Genomic DNA, 26,919 nt, shown 5'->3' with positions numbered 1-26,919 from the left:
CAGTGAGATATCAGATCATAAACTATTAGATTAATTAATCCGCATTCTCAGCCACCTCACTGATAGGATCTAGCATTTTTTTTTAGATAGACTTTGCGTGATTTTACCAGTCTGACATCTCGGCATTGGTCGTTCACACATGAATGACCAAAACTCCAAATCTCCGGTTCTTTACGCGTGTTTAGACAGCGTACCGGAAGTGCGTTAAGTAAAGAGGCGAGACTTGCAATGCCACTTTGGTGATGTCCTATTCAGTAGCCCGTTGTTCACGGAATGCCTGCAGTTCACTTTAGGCTGCAGACGTTCAAGGAAATTGACAAGGGGTCTAGGAGGTAAAATTTTGCAAAGGGGATGGTACCCTCTTCCTATTCCGAGCTTTCCCATTCTGGGAGAATGGGAATATTTTCTTGGGATGGAGCAGGTGTGTATAAAACATAATTGCTGCCATTTCATTTGTTGTGCTCTTTCTCCGCATAACTTCCGGGTGTGGACCTATGGAAGGTGTGAACACGAGATGAAGTTGTGGCAGATTGACTAATTATTTAGCACTCACCGGCTTAATTCACACTCAGAGAATTGGCACTTGGCATAAAGATACTGCAGTATGCAATGAGTGAACTGCATAACGAAGGAACCGAACATTGTGAGAACCTCACAGGATCATGTACAATTATAGAACATATTTCAACCAAACTGTACAGCAACTGAGCTTTATGTAACCAAACTGCATTTAGAATCACACAAGATACTGAGAGAAAATCTGAACAGTTAATTTTTTTTTTAAATTGGAAAATCTGTCCAAAATACATTGAGAGGCTGGCATTATTAAAAATGTTTTGGAAAGATAAGTATCTGAAAGAAATATAGATTTTCTTAATCTTGCAATAATGTTATTCTGAACTAATCAATACTTTTGCTTTTTCATATGATCAATATTGTAGAATGGTTTTAATTCTTGAAGGCCAAGCAAGGTTAGAAACATTCTGATGAAATACATTTTGCTGAATATCCTGGGTGTCTTCATTACATTCAGAATGATCCCGCCAGATAACAGTAGAGTTTGAGAGGGTCAGCCAGCTTCCATTGTTGAGGCAATATCTATAGACCCGCTTTGTGCTACCTGCAAGGAAGGAAAATAATGTAAGCCAAGGGGTAGGAAGAAGACAGCAAGGTAGCATTTTAAATGCTCGTAGACTGTTGGCTGAAAGTTGATGGAATGAGAAATTAAAGATTTAAGACATCAAGTAAAAGTAGTCACCTTGAATAAGTTTGATTATCCGAATGGGCAAAAATAAGAATTTTTTTTCATTTTCTTTTTTAACTTTCTCGTGAGATAAAATAATTTTACAGTATGGATACACCGCCATAACCTTTGTTACCCAATGACTATGTGATTGATACAACTGTCTAAGAAACTATTAAGCAGATGAAATTCTTAGTTGCTAAATATACCACCTGCTAAAGAGTATATAACTGAGAAACTGACACTCTCTCGGGTGCATTTGGTTAGCCTGAAACTGGGGCAACTGTTGTGAATAGGTACTGTGCCGACCTTCAAAAGATAGGCTTGTGGCTCTCGATGTTGGTGTATTTTCATATGTTGGTGCTACTGCTAATTAGTCTGTCTGTATTACTAATAAAGGATTGAGGCGTCACGTGCGAAGAATGGTCAGTTTTGTAATGGAAAATACTCCTTTTTAGCAGCTTCTCCAGAAGAGAACAGTGAATCCTTGCATGGCCAAGCTGTACAAATACAAAATCCAATTAAAAGATTGGCTGTCACATTGAGTTAGCTGATGACTTCAGAGTGAACTAGAGGCAGAGGGAATGCCAGACTGGTGAGACGGAATATGTATCAATAAATTCTGATTCTGATTCTGAAGAAGCAGGTGGTGAAATGGCACTTATGACCTGTTCATAAATGACCTGTTCCATTTCCTACTCATCTATGTGTAGAATTGATATTATTTTACACCAATGCACACATATTAACTTTTTTGGAATCAATTACACAATTAACAAATTTAACAGAAGTTGCTCAATAAAAATGCAGAATTTTGGACCACATACAGATGAGAATCTACACAAGGCACGACATTCAAAATTTGAAGAAAGGTCAACACTTCGACGTTACGTTATAAACTCAGATAAGAAGGACTTTGGCAATAGCTTAAAGCCAGCATTTGACTCCGAACAAGAAGGAGGATACAGTGAAGAGATGCTTGGTTTTCCTCAGATGCAGAGGATGAACTAAAAGGGTCCAAGAACCAAAGCAGACTATTTACCTGTTTTAATCCAAGGCAGATACCATGGGCAGGGTTCGGACACATTCCCTGGGTATGATGCTGGCCAGCAGACAAACTGATCAAACATTTTGTTACAAAATATTCCTAGTGAAAACAAGTATGTGTCAGTGATTCAAACTGCGATAAACAAGCAATTTTAAAAGAATCAATTAAGATAGAAAAATGAAACAAAATTACATGAGTGATCAAGATTTAACATCTTATTTTGGAATAGACTTTTTTTTATTGGTGAGCCTTCCCCTTGATTTTCAAGTGCAGCGTGGTTTGAAATTATTGAAGAGGGGCATTCCCAGCATAAAATTACTAATCGGCAGGAATCGCACTAATAATCCCATGTGGATAGCTGTATACAACACTGCTAAAACAAATACCGAATTAAAACTTTTAATTTCTGTTTTTTACAGATGATGGATCAGATGTGCTTCCATATTAAATGCTAATTTTCAGTGTTCTATCTAGTGTACAAGAGAAAGAAACCAGTTACATTCTATAGATTGAAAGCATATCTGAGCATTAAGTATGAATATAAGACAAAAAAAATCAATCAACTGGAAAATAAGCATTACTTCTAACTTGAATTTTTATGAGGTCATGGAACCTATACATATAAAAGAGGAGGAAGTGCTTTCTGTTTTAAAGCAAATAAATGAGGATAAATCCCCAGGGCTTGTCAAGATATTCCCTCAGACATTGAAGCAGTCTAGTGTAGAAATCGCAGGACTCTAGCAGAAATATTTAAAATGTTCTTTACCATGGTTGTGGTGCCAGAGGATTGGAGGGTAGCTCACATTGTTCCTTTGTTTAAAGAAGACTCCAAAAGTAACCCTGGAAATTGTAGGCTAATGAGTTTGACATAAGTAGTAGGTAAAATAACATGAAGATGTACTAAGAGATCAGATATACAATTATTTGGATAGCCAGGGACTGATTAGGGATAATCAACATGACTTTGGGCATGGTAAGCTGTGTTTAACCAATCTTATAGTTTTTTGAGGAGATTACCAGGAAAGTTGATGAAGAAAAGCTGTAGATGTTGTCTACATGGGCTTAGTAAGGGCTTTGACAAGGTCCCACATGGGAGGTTAGTCAGGAAGGTTCAGACGCTGGGTACATGGTGAAGAAGTGAACTTGATTTGACAATGGCCGGATGGGAGAAGCCAGAGAGTAGTGGTGGATGATTGCTTCTCAGACTGGACGGAGGCCTGTAACTCATAATGTGCCTCAGGGATCAGTGCTGGGACCATTGTTGTTTGTCATCTATATGAATGATCTGGATTATAATGTGATAAATTGGATCAGCAAATTTCCACATGACACTACCATTGGAGGTGTTGTGAACAGCAAAGAATGTTTTCAAAGCTTGCAGAGGGATCTGGACGAGCTGGAAAAATGGGCTGAAAAATAGTAGATGCAATTTAGTGCAGACAAGTGTACGATGTTGCATTTTGGAAGGACAAACCAAGAAAGGACATACATGGTGAATGGTAGGGCACTGAAGAGTGTGGTAGAAGAGAGGGATCTGGGAATACAGATATATAATTCGCTGAAAGTGGCCTCAAAGGTGGGTAGGGTTGTGAAGAGAATTTTTGGCATGTTGGCTTTCATAAATCAAAGTATTGAGTATAGGAATTGGGATGTTATGGTAAAGTTGTGTAAGCCATTGGTGAGGCCATATTTGGATTATTGTGTGCAGTTTTGATCACCTAACTACAGGAAAGACATCAATAAGATAGAAAGATCGCAGAGAAGATTTACTAGGATGTTGCTGGACTTCAAGAACTGAGTTATAGGGAAAGGTTAAAGAGGTTAGGACTTTATTCCCCAGAGTGTAGAAGAATACAGGGTGATTTGATAGAGGTATTTAAAATTATGAGGGGGATAGACAGAGTAAATGTAGATCGGCTTTTTCCACTGAGGGTCGGTGAGGTACAAACGAGAGGACATGGGATAAGGGTGAAAGGGGAAAGGTTAAGGAGAACATGAGGAGAAACATTTTCATGCAGAGAGTGGTGGGAGTATACAATGAATGTGAATATGGGCTCAATTTTAACATTTAAGATGAATTTGGACAACTACATGGATGGAAGAGGTACGGAGGGCTATGGACTGGGTACAGTTCGGTGTGGCTAGGGAAAAAAAATGTTTCGGCATGGATTAGTAGGCCCAAATAGGCCAGTTTCTGTGCTGTAATGTTTTATGTTTCTGTGGTTGCATCACTGATAGCCCATTGATCAAACACGGAATTCTGCAGACACCGTGATTGAAGTAAAAAACATCATGCTGGAGAAAGTAAACTTTACCCCTTTCACCCTTGAGCCATGTCTTCTGGTTTGTATCTTGCCTACTCTCAGTGGAAAAAAGCCTATCTCCATTTACTGGTGTTTCTACTGATAAACCATTTATCATTTTGATTGATGTTAAAAGATTGTTCTAACTTCAATGCAGTGTCATTTGAGATTTAAGGTTAGGGGCATCCTAATGTTTTGCGAGAACTTTGAATTTTGAAATTTGTCCCTGAATTTAAGATTAAATTTTAACCTGGGAGGATGGTTTGATTTGTAATTGAGTTTGTGTACCTAATACAGTTGCACTAAACATTTGAATAATTTTCCTTCATTACCCTTGCACTCCCATCCTCTCCAGCTACCACAACTCAACAATTCAGAGATGTTGAGATCATGACGGAGCTGAGGTGGAAAAAGGAGGGCTGAAACAGAGTCGATTTTACTTATTATTCTCAATGTTCGATGATCACTTTGGAAGCTGTGAATTTCCAATCTTGCCTCCCTTCAAAAGTGGATTTTAATTTTAGTCTTATCTATTTCTCTCAAAATTAATTTGCATGGCTGCCTTCGTAAGTACATTCATTTCCCCCTTTTTCATTTGGTTGCAGTAACATTTCCCCTCATTTTATATCTTAAAACATTCAAAATAATAAATCACCACCATTCTTTGTTTTGTACGCACAAAAGTTTGTGGTATGACCGCAGATCTGAAGGAAAATGAAACTGAACCATAAACAGCTGAGCAAAATCTGATGGAGCGAGTAACGTTCCTGCTGCCATGTTGTAACAATTTACAAATTATTGATTAATTAATTCAGAGGAATCCATGGCAACCAAACTTATTTTTCCGTCATTTATTAGGCTCAAGGATACTGATTCACAGATGTGGCTCCTGCTCAGTATTTTAACCCATTCCTCTCTTCAGTGCCATTGAATATAAGGACGGGGCCAAGAACACAAACAAAAGCTTATTCCCGACTGAATTAATTAATTTGCGAGGAATCACAAAGGTGGGCAAAAAGGAAGTGAGGAAGGTTTAGGAGTTCTTTGGTTTACATTATTTTGTCCCAGGATGCTGAATTTCAATATCGAGAGTCTCCGGGATCCATCATGACCTAGTCTTTCAGATAACAACAAATTTGAAAATATGATCTTTTTCTGCCATTACTCACGTAAATTATTTGATGACATTTAAGATCATGTCATTTTTAATCCAAGATTTTCAACTTTCATTAATTCCCAATTCCAAACTGAGAATGTCCAACTGGATAAGGAAATTGCACAGTGTTTGGAGTCCCTGAATTGGCTTCCCAAACAGTAAAGAAAAGTAAAATCCTTAGATTCCCTAAAAATAAGTGCTTTCAGTATCTCTCCAGCCTCCATAAAATCTCTCAAGAAATACTGTTCTATGTTCTTATGGAACAAACTAAGGTCTCGTATGAGGGCACCAATACCCCTGAGCGTAAAGCCCTCCAAAAGGTAGTGGACACAGCCCTCCCCACTACTGAGTACATCTACAGGGAACGCTGCCCTCGGAAAGCAGCAGCGATCATCAAAGACCCTCACCACCTACCACATGCTCTGTTCTTGCTGCTGCCATCAGGAAAGAGGTAGAGGTGCCACAAGACTCGCACCACCAGGTTCAGGAACAGCTGCTACTCCTCAACAACAAATTCAATCAGAGACTCACTTAAGGACCCTTTACTTGTGCACCTTATTGATTTTCTTTTTGTTCTCTCTGTATTGCACATTCAGTTTGTTGACATTATTTATCTGTTTCTGTTTACAGTTCTTTTATTTGTTTACATGTTTACACTGTGCATGGTTTATTTTTTGGACAGAATTAGTGGTAATTCTGCCGTGGCTGCAGGAGAAAGGAATCTCAGGGTTTTATGCGATGTCATGTATGTACTCTGACAATAAAGCTGAATCAGTGACCTGCGTCCTGTGATCCCTGCCTTCCTCAAGCATAATTAATTAATTTAAGATTGGTAACTGTACATTACAAATCAATAGAGTTTCATCACTCATTTGTGAAGCAACTACAATTTTTTTTCAATAAAATCAGAGACTGGCGCTGAATATTAAAGCAAAAAGGAAGGTTATGACAGGATTGCATTGATGGAAGATTGCATGCACAATGTTGACACCTGCTGGACACAGGCTGGGTGACCTTAGTCCTCAAGCATCACAGGCTTATTGCTGGCACTGTCAACCTGGGTTGTGCCCTTGGTCAAGGAAGAGGAAGGAGGAGAAGGGGAGGAAGACTCCCATAACAATATATTCTCAGGGTCTTTGGAGAATGATTGCCCTCATTCCCCCCGAATATGAAAGAAAGAAAACAAAATGTTGGCACTGTCACTGGTGCGGGCGGACCTGTGGAGAGTAGGGTTTGGAGACACAGTGCCTGCTCCCCTGCGGGGCACAACCACCCAGTCTGACTGTTGTTGGTTTGAAACACCTGACAAAGGAGCAGATAGTGGTTTTATTTTAAAATCCTGTGACCATGGGTCTGGGCACAAGATGCTGGCCCCGATGATCGGCAGCAGCCATGAAGGGTTGCAGACTCCGTGGAAGTGGGGGACTGGCGTAGGGCACCAGAAAATGGGGAAACCACCCCTCATTTGAGAAGAAGCAGAGGAGATGACCCATGGGACAGTGACCATGGCTGTGACCAGTAAGGGCTTCTGAGGCTGAAGAACACACAGGCAGCGGGGCTGCTGGTGACTTGAGCCGAGGAACCCACACCAGGGCTGTGGACTGCTGGAGACTGGCTCAAGCCTGGCTGAAGTGGTACCAGGCATCAGAACAATGATGCCAGAGGATGCTGAGGATCGTGTCAGAGGTGTGCATCTGGCGCTCAGGTTTTGATGGCTTGGCTGTGTGGCTGCAGAGGCTGGAGGCAAATCCATGGACACTCAATGACTTGAGGGGAGGCTCTCTTTTGCTTCTCATTCTTGAACTGTAAGGGGGCACTCCGCAATTTCTGCTGATAGCGAATCTTTGTCCTATGGCAGACTAAAGGAAATTTTGTGTAATATCACATTTTCTGTTTTATTCCACGCCAATAAAATAATCCTGAATCTTGCAAGTGCATAACATGCCTGTGGCTCACAAAGAATGTCCTAACTGAAATATTTCCTCTGCTCCAACTGTAGAGAAGGACTGCTCTGCTGTGGCCGTCGATGGTTTCCATTGTCACGTTCCTCCCAAGCTGAAAGTGAAGGCATGCACAAAGTCGATCTCAACCTTCAGCTTGACCATCTAGTAATATATCAGTGATGTGACCGATGTACTTGAAGCAGGAGGAACTCAGTAGGATCCATGGATGGAAACGGTCAGTCAACGTTTCGGGGGGGGGCACTTTCTCGAGATCAAAGTGGGAAGGGATAGACGGAGCGTAACAAACAGAAAAGTCAGACTGTGGTGGCAGGGGCAACAGGTGATGGTGGTGGGGAAGAACCCAAAAAGTCAAAGGAAAGTGTACAATAAAAGTGGGAGAGGTGAAAGGACAGGTAGGAGAGGAGGCCACAGTGGTGGTGGTGGTGGTGGGGGGTGGGGGGGCGGGTAAAAATTTGTGAAAAAAGTGAAAGCAAAGATAAAGTAGAGATAGAACAGATGGGAATAGTGGAACTGGATTGGGGAGTGGGGGTTCAATGTTTGACTGATGCTTTCTGATTTGAGTACATTACCAGAATGCAAAGGTTGGAGTGGCTGCAAGATTGCATGCTTCACAGTGCAGCAGGGCACCATTGATCGCATGCATGTGGATCTGTGAGTGAAGTAAAAACACACAATGCAGGAGAAACTCAGCAGGTCAAACAGTGTCCTTGGTACAGCAAAGGTAAAGGTAAATAACCAATGTTTGGGCTTCAAGGTATGAGCAAAATGTAAACAGTCACCCGAACAAAATTGTGGGGGGTGTGGGGGGTCAGGGGGAAGACCACTCCCCTCACAGGCAGGAGGTAATAGGTAGATAAGGGAGGGATGGCAAACAATGTGGGATGGGGAAAGCTCTGGGAATGGAAAGGGAATGTGGTGGAGAGCTGGAAGAAAGATGGGGAGTAGGCTAGCAGAAACCAGAGAAGTCGACGCTGATGCCATTCAGTTGGAGAGAGAGAGAATTAGGTGTTGCTCCTCCAATTTGTGCTCCTCCAATTGTACAAGGCCAAGGGCAGAAATGTCAGGGCAGAAGTGGGTGCAGAATTAAAATGGATGGCCATTGGGAGGTCCCTGTCACTGATGCAGGCAGAGTGAAGGTGCCAGGTGAAGTGATACTGCAGAACTGGGATTGGGGAGGAGGTACTGCAGACTCGGAGGCTCTGCTGTTCATCTGGGGTGTTAAACAGAAGCATTTCTCAAACTCTCCTCTCTCAGCAAGAAGTTCCTATGCACTTCAATTTTAAATTGCCACGCCCTAATCTTGCCATCTCCCCAATGCCCATGGTTTACATTCTCCCTGCAGCTGTGCACCAGTGACAGTGCCTGCAACACTGACTGTCCAAATGAAAGCTGTGAATACATTTCAACAAATGACGTGTGTTTCTTGATGACTCATGCGTCTTTATTGCTCCTTGTGCCTTGACGATGTGCCACATCAGTAGCTGCACCAGAACTGGTGGCAGGTCACCAACCTTCAGCAGATGAAGGCAGAGGAGGGCTTGCAATCAGCCCTTGTAGTCCACTTCCAGAAGACTTTCCTCCCAGCTGGAGCAGAGAAAGAAAGAATCTGGGCTTCCTGACTGACAGGCAATGCATGACCCCTGTATGACTGCTAGCTTTGGAGATGTGCAAGAGGTCATCTTGAAAGATTCCATGGAGTCACTCTATTCTCTTGCGGCAGAACTTCTGTGATCTTATTGTATGGTGCACTTAAGGAGTGCATGATCAATCTGCAAGCTATTGGAGTCCATCATAGTTTGAACTTGTATGGCAGATATCTGTATCAGCAGCCATTGGCTTGTCTCTCATCCATGCTGCATTGGAGATTGAGATACTGGCTATTGGATACTCCACAGCTAAGTCTAGGTGGATTGATGGAATGCTCCACCATAACACCAAGATCAGCATGCAGCCTTGTCGAGGGTCAGGGCTGGATCCCCATACCTTCCTCAATCGTCCAAGCAAACGTTTTTGGTAATCTTATCATCAAGCAAACATTTCATTGCCTGCCTAGTTCTATAACCAACAGCATGAATCTTCTTGATGGAGTCAGCTGCTGAAGAATTTCCGGACGATTGTCCTCTTCAACACTGTTGGCATCATGCTATCATTTTCTTCTGCCCACTCATTGTGCCAATGTGGCTTGGCTCACCTCATACAGATAGAAATTTGACCGTTTCAGAGAACAAAGGTTCAATGAACTCCTAGTGAACTTTCCTTTCACTCTCTTCCACCGCTTCCTGACTAGCCGGCAACAATAGGAGGATAGCCAGGCATGGAGTTTTGAAGTTAGTAAAAGATGGCTGGCTAGCATGTCATTGGATATGCAAATGTTGCCGATGGCCCAAGTTGTGCTGACAGATTGACAACAGCTTCATAGATGGTCAGCTGTTCATTGTTCAGTTTGTTTCAGTCAAAGTCTCGGCTGGCATTCGCTGAGAAGGAGTTGGGAAGGCCTGATCATGGAAACTTTATGGGCCAAAGAGATACGGCTCATTTAGGAGGTTGGCTGCCTTCTTGAGAGTATAATAATAGAAAGATTATTTGTTGGGACTCCAAAAAGTTTTATCATTCATCTCCACATAACCTCCTCACCCTAGTCACAATTTCTTTTCACCTGTCTTCAGGCAGAGGACACAGAAGTCTGAACACCAGCACCTTCAGTTTCTTTCCAAAAGCTATCCGTCCCTCAAACCTCCTCTTGTTACCCTAATCATAACCTACTCTGACATTTCAGAAAGACCTGTCTTCACATTTGTAACTGGGGTAAACCATTGTTATGTATCCTTGTCTGGTCAGACATCCCTATTGGGTGGTTGTACCTGAGGTCCTTCCCCACAGGCTCCTGTATAAAGGTGACTGTTCCACAGCCCCTGCAGCTCAACCAAACAGTACGGATGTGCTTGTGTTCTTAAGTGAATAAAAGCTTATTGGTTTCTCTACAAGAGTCTTTCAAGTAATACTCATCAGTAACTTCACTTTTTTTCTTACACTTTGGTAATGTGAACATTTATTATCTATCTTTTGCATTTCTTATCTTTTTCAATGTTATTTGATGTAAACAATTGTAATTGTTTTTGGACTATCTGCTTGGCTGCAATAAGTAAGAAATTTGGTGCATATGCACCTTGTACAATGAATATAACCCAAACTCATCATTATCTTTCTTGAAGCCAACTGCACTGCATAGTCACTGTTATGAATCATTAATTACCTCTCTCTCTCTTGCAAATACAATTTCCAATTGGTCAATAGTTATGAAGAAAGCTAAGATTGTGACAACCTCCACGAGTGATGGACAAAGTGAGCAATTCCTCAAAGCAGATATAGATATAGATAGGTTGAAAAATGTGGGCAAGGATCTGACAGATGGAGGACAATGTGTGCTTATTAATTTGGAAAGAAAAATTGTATATTTACAACATGAAAATTTACACCATGCCAGTGTACAGAAGAGCTTGGGAATGCTTGTGCATGAATTGCAAAGAAGTGGTTTTCAGGTGTAGCCTGCATGAAGGCAAACACGATGGTAATCTTCATTGCTGGAGGGGTTGAATTTAAGAGGAGAGAAGATCCTGCTGCAACTGTACAAGGCTTTGGTGAGGCCGCACCCTGGAGTTCTGTGTGCAGTTTCTGGTCTCTTTACTTGAGAAAGGATGGACTGGTTTTGGAGGCGGTGCAGAGGATGTTCACCAGGTGGTTCCAGAACTGGAGGAATGATTGAGTAACCTGGGATATTCCCTGGAGTTTAGAAGGATGAAAGTGGATCTTATGAAAGGAATAGAGAAGGAGTGAGATTGTTTCCACTGCAGGTGAGACCAGAACTAAGGGACACAGCCTCAAGATTTAGGAGACTAGACTTAAGACAGAGATAAGAAGGACCTGCTTCTCCCAAAGAGTAGTGAATATCTTCAGTTCTATGTTCAAGGAAGCAGTAGGGATGCCTTATTGAATTAAGACATAGATAGGTTTTTTTGAATAGGAGATTTAAAGGAATAAGGAGAACAGACAGGTGAATGGAGCTGAGTCCACAGCCAGATCAACCACTGAACAGTGGAGTAGGGTAAATGGGCCAGACAGCCGACTCCTATCTCTTATGTTCTTAAGCTCCCCAATTGGCAACAGGAAGTACAACATCAAATAAAGTGTACTTCCTTGAAGAGTTTGAACAGATTCCCTTTCTGGTGCTCATCTCAATAGAAGCCAAGCCCAGGAGAGCAAAAAGATAACATTTTTAAACAGAGTGATTTTCCCCAAGAATCATTTTTAATATCAAATTTGGTTGCTCACCAGTTTTCGCACTAGACCTGGTTAGGTTTTGCAAACACTGATCCTTATACAAGGACCAGTTACTGATCGTGTCCTCCAGTAGTGTGCCACTGACCTGCAGAGTAAACAGGATGGAAGATGTAAACAAGCCCCTGTAAGAAACCTAAACAAGAAAAATTCTTTACATATTACCAAAGGAAAGGATTGCTGTTAGGCTTTGTATGGAAGCAGCATAGCTGATCCCAAATGAAGTCAATGCTTAAACATTATTTCTTGATTTAACTCTGCTTCTAATCTTCAACTCCTGGGACATGATTTAATTTCAACTTGGAGATCCAGCAATGTATCAGGCCCTTCTGACCAATGTGTCCGCACTGTCCAAATGCACCCATGTGACCAATTAACCCACTAACCCCACACGTCTTTGGAATGTGGAAGGAAACCAGAGAATCTCTTCCAGACAGCGCCAGATTCGAACCCGAGTCACTGATGCTGCAATAGCATTGTGACAACCGCTAGACTAACTGGGCCTCCATAGTACTGTATCTTTAGTTTTCATCCAACTTTCTGAAAAAGTCCATCAGATGTTTTAACGGCATGAGTCAGGACAATGAAAATCACAAAACCTTTACTACCAAGGCCTGTTTGAGCAATATCCTGATGAAATGTAGGTCAATTGATTGATTAGTTATCAAACTAGAAATTTCAATTTGGCTTTTCCAGTATGCATTTAGTGTACGCCCAACCACATACATTTTATTTACTGTTAACGGTAAGCTCTATGATAATTACAATGAAACCTCGTAGAACACAATTCGTTAATCCGCGGCTGTCTGTGGACCCCAAACTTTGCAAATTTTGAAAGATAGATGGATTATCTTTCCTCCTGAGCTCTATGAAATATCATTTGAATGTCATTGTAATATAGTAAGAAAGATGGACTCCTCGACTTCCAAAAGGCACAAAACAACTTGAGTTCAAAACTGCTTGCCTCTGTGATAGTTCTAATATTATCTGATGCATCTGTTCCGCGACTCAGCTGTTCTGCGGTATGAAATCTTGGAGGCCCCCCCCCCCAACTACCGCGTTCTAACAAGGTTTTACGGTATAGGGATAAAATGAACAAAAAGTAGTTTATCACCAAACTTGGAGGCTTGAAAAGACAAATATCAAAATGAATTCTTTCAAGAGTGTGTGATGTTCTCTTCAAAAATCAGAGCAACCTTGTCTATCTTCATTGATTTTATAAGCCAAACCCTGGTGCTATTACACATGGCTCCACAGATTTATGAGGTGGTCATATTCTGCGAACCAGTCTGTCTTTCCAAGTAGCGAGAAGATTCGGCGCCTTACTTCTAACGTCTAGCTGGGATTATTATTCACCCTCCTCTACTGATGGAATAGCACATTAGCAATTTAAGATTTTTATTTGTGTTTGGGAATTGCATTCCATCCGGTCATATTTGTAAATCGAAACTCACAAAACTAAACAATAATAATTTATAGCTAAACACAAGCTGCTGTAAAAATTCTGCAGGTCAAGCAGTATTAGTGGGAAAAAAAAGTATGGTTGACATTTTGAGCTGAGTCCCAATAAATGGTTTCAGCTCAAAGCAATTCGCCTGTCAGTTTCCAAAGCAAATCCCTGAAGTGACCACCTGTTATGAATTGGTAGCCTGCCATAATTGACATACTATATCAGTTCTCTGTTTTTCACATTAATTCCATTGGAGAAAATGTTTATTCCCTATCTCAGAATTATGGTTAATGATTTATGAATTCCATAGAGTTGGACTTCAATGACTCACACCGCAGTAATGAAGCAGTACGTTGCAGATTCATGTAAAGATACCCTTTATATGTTTAAAAATAAACTTGTATTTTGAAGAGGTTTGATCATTGATCAAGTTACCAATTTAAATAAAATTGAAACATTAAAAAATGTTGAAAATATCAACCAAATATTAATCAATAAAAATGTTAATAATAAGTAAAATAAGGAATAAACAAAAGAAACTCATTTCCATGCACTTTCCATGCAGGTCAGTAACACTATTGAAATGAAAAGGGTCATGCACAATATATTCAGGTCAAAGTTGGGCAATCAGATACAAAGTTCCTCGGCTCAGAATGTTTGTTTTCTGCCATTGGGCTCAATGCTGAGTGTAACAGGATGGAGTAGGAGGACCGACCTGCCAGTACCTGACCTTCAACGCACTTTGTCGCTACATTATGTAGGTATAGCACCACACCAGGCGTTCTATTCTACACCAACAGTAAAACTTTCACAGTAGTGAAGAGACCTCATTCACAATCTTAATTATCATTTTACCTCGGTTTGTCTTTGGAACATGAGCTGGCAAACAGAAGTTTCGCTATATTGTACCTAGAAAACTTGTTCATTTATCTCCAGCACGTTGCCAGCCAGTCACCATTACAGGGTGACTATTCAGAATTACATGAAGGAAGATCATCTCTACCATTCCCACTTTCTTACCAGCTAAAGAATTTGTTAAGCACTTCTAACAATGTTGGTCTGAGAGCTTAGTTGCAAGTTATTTGTGTTCATTAAAATGCAACAACAGCATGTTTCAACGAAATAGTAAAAACATGGATAGCAACAGAATTAGGTTATGACATAGAGTATATCCTACATTTAATACCATACATATCCAGACAAATATAAAACAATAGCAAGAATTATTTTGTCCATTTGGCCAAGATCTCCAATTGGTTCCCATGTGGTAGGAAGCAGAAAGCTTGCTTGAGGAGAAATACAAAAGAATTCTGAGATACCTGTTTTGCAATGACCACACTGGCCACCAGCATGCATCATTCAGTGCAACGTCCATTTGCAAGGGATGTAAGTGTATACAGAGCCGTTGTCATACCCACACTCCTGTTCGGCTCCGAATCATGGGTCCTCTACCGGCACCACCTACGGCTCCTAGAACGCTTCCACCAGTGTTGTCTCCGCTCCATCCTCAACATCCATTGGAGCGCTTACATCCCTAACGTCGAAGTACTCAAGATGGCAGAGGTCGACAGCATCGAGTCCATGCTGCTGAAGATCCAGCTGCGCTGGATGGGTCACGTCTCCAGAATGGAGGACCATCGCCTTCCCAAGATCGTGTTATATGGCGAGCTCTCCACTGGCCACCGTGACAGAGGTGCACCAAAGAAAAGGTACAAGGACTGCCTAAAGAAATCTCTTGGTGCCTGCCACATTGACCACCGCCAGTGGGCTGATAACGCCTCAAACCGTGCATCTTGGCGCCTCACAGTTTGGCGGGCAGCAACCTCCTTTGAAGAAGACCGCAGAGCCCACCTCACTGACAAAAGGCAAAGGAGGAAAAACCCAACACCCAACCCCAACCAACCAATTTTCCCCTGCAACCGCTGCAACCGTGTCTGCCTGTCCCGCATCGGACTTGTCAGCCACAAACGAGCCTGCAGCTGACGTGGACTTTTTACCCCCTCCATAAATCTTCGTCCGCGAAGCCAAGCCAAAGAAGAAAAGAAAGAATCCAAAGAATGTTTTGTTATTAACTCTTCATTTTGTTTTCAATATGCCCTTTGTCTCGGCTGACTGTTCTTCAGGTCATGTCCACTGGTAACATGGGAATTATCAAGCACAGCTAGAATTGCATCCATTACTCAACCTATCTAGATTATTACATTCTGATAGATCAGACGCAATATGCAATAACCGGGGTTCAGCAATCGGACTGATACTCCGCAGACTTAGCTCCTATCAAAGAACTATGCACAGGCCATGTGGCTATTGCAGATAAAACCCAGAAGTCCTGTTGAGTTGCTGCACAGTTCATCTAACTGAATTCACGGAGAAAATGATTTAATGGATGACAAACCACAAATTCTGACATTGTGCCTGGACTGTTTTTAAATTGATGAGGGGCTTCTTTCGGTAACGTTGTTGCTCGATGGAATTTGGCAAGTGGCTGCTCGCCTTTCCTTGGTACAGGCTCACTTCCTTGGGTTGACGTGGACTCTGCATTCACAACATATTTGGTCACCAGTACTGCCTGTGGATGCTGTCGGACCTGCCGAGCTCCAGCATCCATTTTTTTTCATTTGCTGAAGATTCTAGCTTTTTGCAGCTTTCGTGTTTTTTTTTCTGCTGCCTGCATCCAGTTTGGTGCAGCTGGTTGACACAGGAAGTAGCAAAAGTACGACTGCCCGCAAAATACCTACATCATCAGCAGGTGTTTCAACAATGCATCGAATATCATTATATAGGGTATTAAATCTAAGGTACATTAATCCCCTAATAATACAAGCCCAGCAACAATCAACTCTTTAATTGCAGTAAATGATACCATCAGCTCACTTCCTACAGAAATTAAATTATACAATCAAGTAATTGACAGAGAGATTTATGCATAGAGAACTGTGATAGAATAGATAATGTTTGGTTAGATTTATAACTAACCAAATATTATTTATCTAGTTTCTCAGTCTTCTCAACAAATACTTCACTCAAGAGCTGTGTTTAACAACTCTGAATGATCTACCCATTATGTCAATGACAAACTTCTCCAGAGAGACCTTCATTTACATCTAATCTCATATTACACAATTTCTGCATTAACCATTTTCTCCAAAATACATCATATATTTTTAAGTACCAACTGTTAACATTAAACTTAACATAGGATAATAATACCTAACAACGATGGCAGTGACTCTCAACCCTAAGATGACGGCTTGGCTGTAGCCCTCTGCGGCCTCTCTGGACCGGGTGCAGCAGGAATCCCACCCCCCCCCCCCCCCCCCCATGTAGGTGCCGCGCTCAATCCTTGATCCAATGAGGATGAGGCCTGGAACACAGGGAGTCGGATGTTGAAATTTGGAGAACGCCAAGGAAGAGCAGACCTCTGAAAGTGGCCGCGAAGCCCGACTACTGGGAGACGGAGCTTACGTTGCGGACTTGGGAGGCTGAGAAGATTGAGGCCTCTGCTGGGGCGATGCGGCCTTCAGGCTTTGGCGCTAGAGTTGACGTGGCCTGTTGGTGGGGGTTGCGGAGACGTAGTGGTGGATCCGGAGGAGGTGTCCCTGGAGCGGCAGAGTCATGGGCCCGGTTCGGGGCTCCTGAAGATACGTGTCCAGGATTATTGGGGCCTCATGGGAGAGATGCTATGACTTCGACCTTGAAAGATGGTGAGCTGTGAGAGTGGTTTTCCCTTTTAAACAAAAGACAATTTAACATCCAGAATCCAACAGACGATGGTAAAAGTGGCCTTGATGGTAGCACGGTAGAAGCCTGCGGTGGCCTCTTCGGATCGGGTGAACAGTCTCTAGTGGATATATTAACACCTAAAGACATATTTCAACCTGTCTCTTTTGTAACCATGGGCCCAGCCCCTGAAAATTAATGTATTATATATCCATTTTAAGAAATTTTGTGCAATTGGAGATGTGTGCATAAGAGAGAGATTAGAGAGGAGCCAAGGCAACTCCTGCCAGTGGCGAATCTGTCTGCTTTTTATTACTATGACAATAAATTGAATCTTGATCTTGACCTTGAGGATTTCGGAAAGTCACATCAAACCATGAACTCAATTACAACTGAAACATGGAAGTCTGCAGACGCTGTGATTGTACTAGAAACACAGAAATGCTGGAGGAACTCAGCTGGTCTTGCAGCATCCACAGAAGTTAAAATTATGTTAACAAACATTTCGTGTCTGAGCCCTTCAAGGGATAAGCAAAAAAAATATACCTTTACCTCCAATGAATGAGACTGGCTGAATCCCAGCAGTATTTCTGTGTGTTTTTACTCAGTTACGACTCCTGTATCTTGGTTTAAGTCTCTCTCTCTCTCTCTCTCTTTCTCTCTCTCTCTCTCTCTCTTTCTCTCTCTCTTTCTCTCTCTCTCTCTTTCTCTCTCTTTCGCTCTCTCTCTCTCTCTCTCTCTCTCTCTCTCTCTCTCTCTCTCTCTCTCTCTCTTCTCTCTCTCTCTCTCTGTCTCGACCCTCGGATGGCTCTTGACTTTCCCTCTTTCCTGTTGTCCCTTTGGAAGTCATTCTGTTTTCTTCTAAAGGCCTCTTCCTGGGTTGCCTCCAAGGCTTGCTGTTCTACTATGACTGTTCTCAGTTCTCTGGTTGCACTTTGGCCAGGAGGCTGACATCAGGAAGTCCATGCCTAATGTGGTATCTTTTGTAGGATCTTTAGAATGCTAGAGATGCCTCCATATTGCAATGCATTTTTCACAGAAAGCATCCTACTTAGTCTGCATTTGATTCAGTTCATTTAGCAGTTCTCTAAACAGCAAAAGCCTTCTCCCCTAACATTTTGGCAGCCTCATCTCCACCACAGCACCATCTGTGCAGAAATAGTTGAAACGACTCACACTTTTCCCTTGACCTGCTCTGTGGATTGTTTTAATGACACCACTGCCCTCTCAAATCTCATACCATCTGACACATTACCAATGTTTTCTTCTGAGTAAACTTCTATTGAGGATTGTCCCAATTCCTCTTGCTCTCTAACAGTGCTAAATCGCTGTCCAAATGATGATTCAGATGCTTCATGATTACAGTCTTTTATTCTGAATATTCCACCAGGATTAATTCACTCTGCTGCTTGTTAGCTTTCAATGCAGGCTTGTATGTAACTTTGTGTTGGCCTCCACAGACACGTCACCAAAGTGCTCCTTCTGCCCTGCCATCAAAATCGAATATTTTTGATCCTTGGTGAACTACAGCAAAATAGATACGTGCCCAACGCTTCACTGACCAATTCACCGAATCCCTGGCTTTCAAAGAAAAGAATCCCTTCATGTTGAGGAAGCTGTGATTTTTGTTGATGTTGGCAATTTGCACATACAAGTCATTTCAAGAGGCATTAGATTCCTGTTCTCCACTTTCCCTTTAACCATCGTCTTGGCTCTATATCCTTCAATTGTTCTTTAATTTCTGCAGCTTCTGATTTCACTTTCTTCAGGAAAGTCACACATTTAGCAACTTATTTTACCTTTCCCATACATTTTCAGCTGCATATTCCTCAGGTTCTCCCTGCTCTGTTCACAACCTTGATCACCTCTCAAACCCATGTGCATTCTCCTTTCACGCTATATTTACTTAGACTTTGAATTTTTGGTTGTCAAGATTAGTTTGTTGGAGATGGAGCTGGTGAATCTGGATGGAGTGGTCCATGAACTTGGCACCTCTTTAAATAATCTGACCAGAGATCTATTTGGGCAGGTTTCGTACGTGACTGGTTTGTGGACCTCCTCATTGGCTGATGCAATATTTTAAATTTTTTTCAATTTTTGAAAAAGTTTTTTAGACATATAGCATATGGTAACAGGCCATTTTAGCCCTTGAGCTGTGCTTCCTAATTTACACCCAATTAGTCCACAACCCCTGGTAGGAAACTGGAGCCCCCAGGGAAAACCCATGAGGACATGGGGAGAATGTACCAACTCCTTAGGACAGTGCAGAATTTGAACCCCGGTCCCGATTGCTGGCATTGTAATGGTGTTGCGCTATTTTTCTCATATGCCATTGATTACAGGTACACATTCCTTTCCCTAAGCACCTCGTTAACTGAACCCTTCTTCTTCCATTGGACATTCAACAGGTTGCTCTACAAAACTTAGAATTCTTTCTTGTATATTTTTTGAACATCATTTTGGTCTGTCACAATGTATGTCCAATACGTACCCTAAAACCTACAACAGCCAGGCTTGAAAGAGGATCAAACAAATGCTAATCATTGCTTTTATAGTCAAGTTAGTTGGCTTTAAATATCCTATTTGGCTATGTAATGAATGCTGTTTGAACAAATAGAAGTACCATGTGAATATGGTGTTTGAAACAACAGGCAATTTATTAAAACTGTTCTACATCAGGAGACCAGCATGACTTTTGTACAGTTTTGACACTCTCATTCGACGTGATTACAGAAACATGATTCACTTAGTTTTCCTGCTTTGGTTACAGAATGAATGTAACAAAGATCTAGTTACTGGCAAGATAAGGTTGATTGCAATATAGGATGCTTAATTATCTCTAACTAAGTTAACAATGAGCTTAAGTTTCTGTTACAACAATGGGTGCATGTTATGACTGTAACTTATTTAACAATAAATCCAATTTCCTATTACATCAAAGAGAACATATTATAACCTAATGAATAATGTTCCTGAAACTTGGGTGTCATCACCGCTGTATTGCATGAATCTACGCTTGGACCCGTCTTTAGTTCTCTATTACCGTCTTATCACAATCCACATCCCTCTTTACTTGTTAGAGTCCTCACTGTTCTTTCCCCTACAAAAAACACCATTCAATATTCCCATTTGCTCCTCCTTGTTATTTATTCTGTGTCCAAGTGACACTGACCCACACTTGTACCTCCAAGCTTTAGCCCAAAACCTTAATTGTAAAAAGATGTAAAGAAACAAGTTTTTTTGGATATATACAGTGGTTCAGGCATGATATGCACAGCTGGGGTAGGAGGTGGATTTAACAGGAGAGGAGTTTGAAAAGTAAATAGCTAAGTATTGAAAGGAAATGATTGGCTGGATGATGGAGTGACTACAGAGTTGTTGATGTGTATTGGAGGGTGGTCATTCCTGGAGTCAGGAGAGTGGAGAGTGGGACTTGCTGGACTTTATTTAGATCAAACTGGGGTGGACTCGACTGTCTAGCTACCTGTGCCCATTATGTGAATCTTTGTCTAGTCATACAGGGTGACAGTCTTTACTGGCAGTTACTTTGTTCAGAGACTTGAATGTCAATGAATTATCCCCTACCTAATAATACTAGTAACACCAGGCCCTCTTGAATGGGCAATGGGCTTCCAAAGAAAGAATTTTTGACTTTTTAAACTTCCCACTTCCCCAGTCTCCCTTTTCCTTCCCAATTGATGTGTGGCATCCTTGCAAAGAAGAGGATTATAGCAGTGTTATTAATTCTGGGGTTTCTAGCTCAGAATTATGCCCTGATCAAAATTGTTCCACAACTTTATACACTATATATACAGTGGTGGAAATTTGTCTGTTGCCCAAAAAGCTTTCACATTTTGTAATCTGAGTGTCTGATCCAAAAGAATTTTGCAATTGGACTTTTTATTACTATGTTTGCCAATTGTTTCAATGCTCCTTACTGGACTTGTATCCTAATAATCTCTGCAGGGGCTAGGTTAAATTATCTGGTCAAGATTATGTGATGTCAGTGGTCTGCTGCACTAATTGTATCGTAAACGTCTCACATGTCCCTGACCCATTTACAAGCACAATTCCGCATTGTAATGTCATCAGCCTTGCACTGTTTTATATCCTCCCAAGGTACCTTGCAAATATAATTTAACACTCATCACTATTTCATAAAAAGGGCAAATGCCTGATACAGTGAAGGGATCTGGGCCAAATGCAAACAGATGGGATTAGTGTGGGTGGGACATTTTGATTGCCGTGAGCAAGTAGGGCAGAAGGACCTGTTTCCATGTGGTATGGTCATTATGACTGGTCCTATCTCTTGAGCTCACAAACATATTTGGCATGACCACCGCTTATCATCACAGTTTATTTACCAAAAGAATATTTTTTCTTGATTAACCACACTGGATCGCTGGCTTGCTGTTTCTTCCAGGAGTAATACCCCCAACTCATTGCCACTGCAATGACCAAAGATCATGAACAGAAGATGAGCAGTCAATAAAGCATCCATTGTTGAAGGCAGTCAACTTCCAACCAAAGGCAGTGAGTGGGTCAGCAATGTATTGAAAGTCAAACCTTAAGCAACGCTCATTCTTTTACTGTTGTACAAATCTTTACACATTCCACCTTCCCATTTTATCTTGTTAATTTCCTGAGTATACTTGAGATCGTGGACTTCAGGAGGGCCAGGAATGACCACCCTCCAATACACATCAACAACTCTGTAGGGGAGAAGGTGAAGAGCACCAAGTTCTTTGGAGTTCACTTAACTACTGACCTATTATGGACACACAATGTCTTCTCGCTTGTCAGGAAATTGCAACAGCGACCACACTTTCTGAGAAGACTGAAGCGGGCAAGGCCACTGGCTACTATTATGTGAACCTTCTATAGGAGCTCTATTGAGAGCGTCCTGGCCAGCTGAATCACAGTGTGGTACAGTTGCTGCAGAGAAATGGATTGGAGGTCAATCCATAGGACCACAAGAGTGACAGAGAGGATCAATGGAGTCTCACACCCTCCCCATCGACATACTCTAATGGATCATTGACTGAAGAGGGCGCACAAAATCATTGAGGACCCCTTCCACCTGTCAGCTGCTCCCATCAGGAAAGAATATCAGCCAGCACCAGACTGAGGAGCACCTTCTTCTCATGGGCAGTAAGAATGATGAAAGGAACTGCTCACCATTTGAGACTCTCATAGTCAGGAAACAATATCTATTTGTATAGATGAATGCTTGTCCTGCATATGTATTGTTTGTCTGTATGTGTATTATGTCTGGTTGCACGTCTGCGTGTTTTGCACCGAGGTCCGGAGGATACTGTTTCGTTGCATTGTACTTGTGCAATCAGATGACAATAAACTTGACCATAATCCCACCTGCTTGTTCATATGATTCCCAGAATGGCCAAAGGTACAACACCCTCATTAATTTGCCTGACTTTTCATGTTGGAAATTGTGGCTCCAACGTAACTTCCAGTTACTTAAAATTGGTTGAGACGTGATTGTCCTTTCATTGGGGCACGGTCTTCACCAAAGCATGAGCTGGCAGGATACGAGGAGAGCTACCTAACTTCAGCCCGGCAGTGTTGGGGGTGGGTGGGGGGGCGGGTTGCGAGAATGATATCTTTAGAGCATTCAGTGACCTGAAGCACATGATAGATTGAAGGCATATAATTTTGTTACAGCCTTTTGCAGGATGTGCATATATCTCTCCATCCTAAGTTTCCTTCATAAGCAATTACAGTGGTTATTATAATTAACGTGATGGATGTATTGAAATGCACCATGTCGATATAGAATAAGTTAAATAATCAGATCCATTATACAGCATTTTTGTGACTTAGGTTTCAAAGATTTTCTCATTTCCTCTCTGAATCAATAACCACTGAGTCAAAGTTTGCTGTCATTGGACGTTTAAATTTCGGCAAACAACATGGTAACAGGCCCTTCTGACCCTTGCTCCCCAAATACACCAATTAACCTACGATGGCTTTCAAGGGTGGGCGAAAACTGGAGCACCCAAAGGAAACCCACACCGGCACAGGGAGAGCATGCAAACTGCTCACAGACAGCATCGGATTCGAAGCCGGATCGCTGGCGCTGCAATTGCATTGCGCCGACCGCTACGCTAAACTGTGCCGCGAGCTAACCATTGTGGCAAGAATTAGTCCAAAGACAGTTTTCTGACCGAGATGGTGAAAATATGTGAACTGATGATTACGCAGTGCAGGAAATAAAACGTTTGGAACCAGAGTGGCCAGGATAAGCAACAGTGCAGCTCCTTAATACAACATAAAATCTTTGTTATCTTGTAAACTAATGCACAATCCGAGAAAACGTTCACAATTCACAACAAAAGGCAACTTTTGTGCTCGAGTGGTTGCTTGGCAGATATTAACGCATTTTTAAAAGAGATTAACTACTCATGGTACATAGCACTAAATATTACAACAAATTTAGTCTGTTAAGCAAAAGCTAAAGGAGACAGAAAAATTAGTGTACCACTTCATTTTTTAAAAAAAAGTCTGGCTAGAATATACTGGCTACTTAATATTCTTTACATATATTCATCATATATTGCTGCATTGTAGGGAACGAGGGAGGGAGATATGAAAAGCAATGGAGAAAAATAAAATACGAGTGGAAGCAACCAGGAAATAAAAGCACAAGAGGATAAAACAAGGGAATGAGGATGAGCAAGATGTAGTGACAAGGGAAAATGCTTTACTTTTTGTTGTAATTTGCTCCTGTGCCAGGCATATGTCCCCCAGCATATTGTAGCTCAGAACCTTCCTTCCCTCTGTTGACCTCATCTACGGCTCCTGAGGCAACATACTGAAGGGTTCATTCCACCCCAGCCACGCTCTCGTCTCCCTCCTCCCATCGGGAAGAAAACTCGAGCGCGCGCGGGATCACACTCCACCAGATTCAAGGACAGTTTCTTTCCCGCTGCAATCAGATCACTGATGAACACTGATGCTAGCAAAGTAATGTTGCCCTTATTTCATTTGAACTGATCTCTCACAGTAACTCTGTGCAGTGTTTTTTATCCAGCTCCAGTTACGCCTGGGTAGACTTGTTGGGTAGCACACACCTCAGTATATGTGATGATAAATATAAACATGCAGTGACTAAAAGGGCATGGGATTGGGGTTAGATGTTGACTCTAACCTATAGATATAACACACTCACCTTTATTTTCAGAGAAATCTGCTTTGAGATGTAAAGCTGTCAGTATATACAGTACTTTCAAACAGACTCAACATGCAGACATGATTTTTAAGAAATATTTCCTCCCCCTTCCTTAATTTGCTCTCAGTGAAGATTGTCTGACAATAACAATTATTTGACATTATAGAGACTGGATTGGAAAATTTCACTGCAAGAAACACAACTGCAGGCATTTTGAAAATTGAACTGCAGATAATGATCCTATCTCAACTTACATATGAGGTAGGCTTTATTAAAAAAAGTGAAAAATATATATTTATGTTATTTATGCACAATTTTTTGTAATTTAAACAATCAATGAAGAATGGCAGGGTGTCGGACAACTTTCAATATCTTGCCCCTTCTCTGGTAGAGACCCCAGTCGATTAAAAATTTGCTTTGTGCAAAATCTAATGGGTTCTAGCATGTTAATTCAATCTGTGTTGGTATTACTTTGTTATCCTAACTGGTTATCATATCAGAATCACATCTGTGCCATGATGAAAAATGAAATGCGACTTTTGGAGGAAGGGCTAACACAACTTCATGGGGGAGTTTAGGCAGGAAACTTGTGCAAACGGCCTGATGAGCTTTCTTACTTTGAAATAACTAATGTGTGTTGCTTTCAACATTGCAAAATTAGATTCAGTTCAGGTGACAGCATGAGCTGCTTAACAGTCACCTCGTCATTTCAAAGCCTTTCCCGCATCAGCCATTCACAAATTTAAAAATGATAATCCATCCAGTTTGTGCGCCTTGATGCAGATAAATCCTCTCCTTTGTTGAGAAAAGTGAAGTGGGGGCAAGGTTATTCAACTAGTAATCCTGAGAAAATAATCCAGATCTTAGATCCCAGAACAAACTTCAATTTTTGAGTGCACTGTTCCCTTCATAGAATATAAATCTTAAATCTTGATGAAAGATTTTTGAGGAGAGCATGGATTTGGAGAAACTTCAATTAGCCTGCTGAACTTTGGATAAATCAGTCATGAGAATATCAACAAATGAATTATGTATTGAGGGTCCAGAACCTGGTTTTGCTGCTTTTGAATCTAAATTCTCCCTCCCTTCCTTAGCTTTTATGCTTAAAGCCTCATTGCAAAGAGAGGGGTGCATTCACTGAAAATTCTGCCAGGAGCACACTTGTGTTACTTCAGACTCAACTGTATGCGTCTAATGAGTGAGATTAGGAAAAGGATATTTTGAAAGAAAACAAAATCTTTTATTCCTTGCTGTTTTTCCCAGTGCTTTAATGAAAGCCCTGTCGCAGTCGAACACGGTTCTTTGACAGCTTATGGATTTAGTAAAAAATGCAAACATGTTAAAAAAGGACATGCCAAAAAGACCAAACAGAAATAAATGAAAACTTTCTATGAGAGAAAAGTTACCATAAAGCCTTGTGGAATTCATTCTGCCTTTAAACTGACGAATAGGCTGGCAAAACACCAAACTGAAAGGTTCGCCGTGTTAATTGTTTGTTTTCCGTGGCTTTATCTTTCCTCTATTTTTAATGTACTCAGACTTTCATTTAATCAGTCGCACGCTCTCACCTGCATTACGTGCAGCAACACAATGAAGATAGGCAATGGCATTTCAGTCCTCGAAGTTTGTAAACGACGGAGCCACAGGTTTAAACTTATTCCCTCATCCCTGCCTCTGTCATTGAAGATCCCCATTGCTTCAGAGTAGTCTGCCTCATTGAAGAACATCCAATCCTCTTCACGACCTAGGATGATGTACACCTTTTCCCAGCCTCACCAAATCGTTCAGGTGTCAGCAGTTCCAACACGGCAAGTTCCCTTTATTTGCGTTGGTCCATTGAGTCAAGACCTCCAGCTCCTGGAATGATGAATCAAAACAATCTTTCATTCATAGCTAACTCAATGCAAAATTAACCAGCGGAGGTGGAAAGTTTAGAGGGATTCCTGAGCAGCCTGCAATCCCAAGAGAGAGGACTACAGCTACTGAATATGCAGCTGTCAGAATATGGTATTGTCTCACACATCACACTAACTCCTAAACTGCTCTCTACCAATCACAGCAAAAACAGGCAGTTCCCATAGAAACATAGCCACAAAATCACATTGTATTTGCATATAAATTAACCATTCACCAGCAAATTGATTGACCCATTCCATATATCTTAAAAACCATGCTTTACTTACTTTCACAAATAAAACTTTATTGAGTTGGTAAATTGATAAAGTTTGATTTTCTTCCACATTATAAAAAAAAGCTACAATCTGAAACCTTCCATGGTTTGTTTTTAATACATACTTACGTAGGGCATCCTGTCTTAAGCACCCAATGCAATCTCAAGACTTCACAAGATATTATGAAGCCACTTTTGAAGGGGCAGATACTTCTAAGGTGGAGTATTATAAAGCCACTTTTGAAGCGGCAGACACTTCTAAGGTGGAGACCAGAAACAAATAATTTGCATTTGAAACTCCTGCACAAGCAACAATACAGTTGTCACAAAATGTGACAAGG

General features: G+C 41.4%; 1 protein-coding gene across 1 annotated transcript in view; it reads right to left on the bottom strand.

The window, feature by feature from the left end:
* Positions 1-26,258, bottom strand: part of LOC138756592 (glucagon-like peptide 2 receptor) — a 70,919-nt gene extending 44,661 nt beyond the window's left edge. Inside the window, exons 1-4 of the mRNA XM_069923016.1 lie at positions 25,977-26,258; positions 12,044-12,137; positions 2,286-2,390; positions 996-1,120 (exon numbers count right to left, since the gene is read on the bottom strand). Coding sequence (XP_069779117.1) covers positions 996-1,120; positions 2,286-2,390; positions 12,044-12,137; positions 25,977-26,135 — 483 coding nt within the window. The 5' untranslated portion in view covers positions 26,136-26,258. The remainder of the gene's footprint in view (positions 1-995; positions 1,121-2,285; positions 2,391-12,043; positions 12,138-25,976) is intronic.
* Between the last annotated feature and the right edge of the window lie 661 nt (positions 26,259-26,919).

The sequence above is a fragment of the Narcine bancroftii genome, chromosome 3 (assembly GCF_036971445.1).
Source record: "Narcine bancroftii isolate sNarBan1 chromosome 3, sNarBan1.hap1, whole genome shotgun sequence".
NCBI lineage: Eukaryota > Metazoa > Chordata > Chondrichthyes > Torpediniformes > Narcinidae > Narcine > Narcine bancroftii.
Note: the sequence above shows the minus strand (reverse complement) of the source record. Positions and strands in the feature narration are given on the sequence as shown.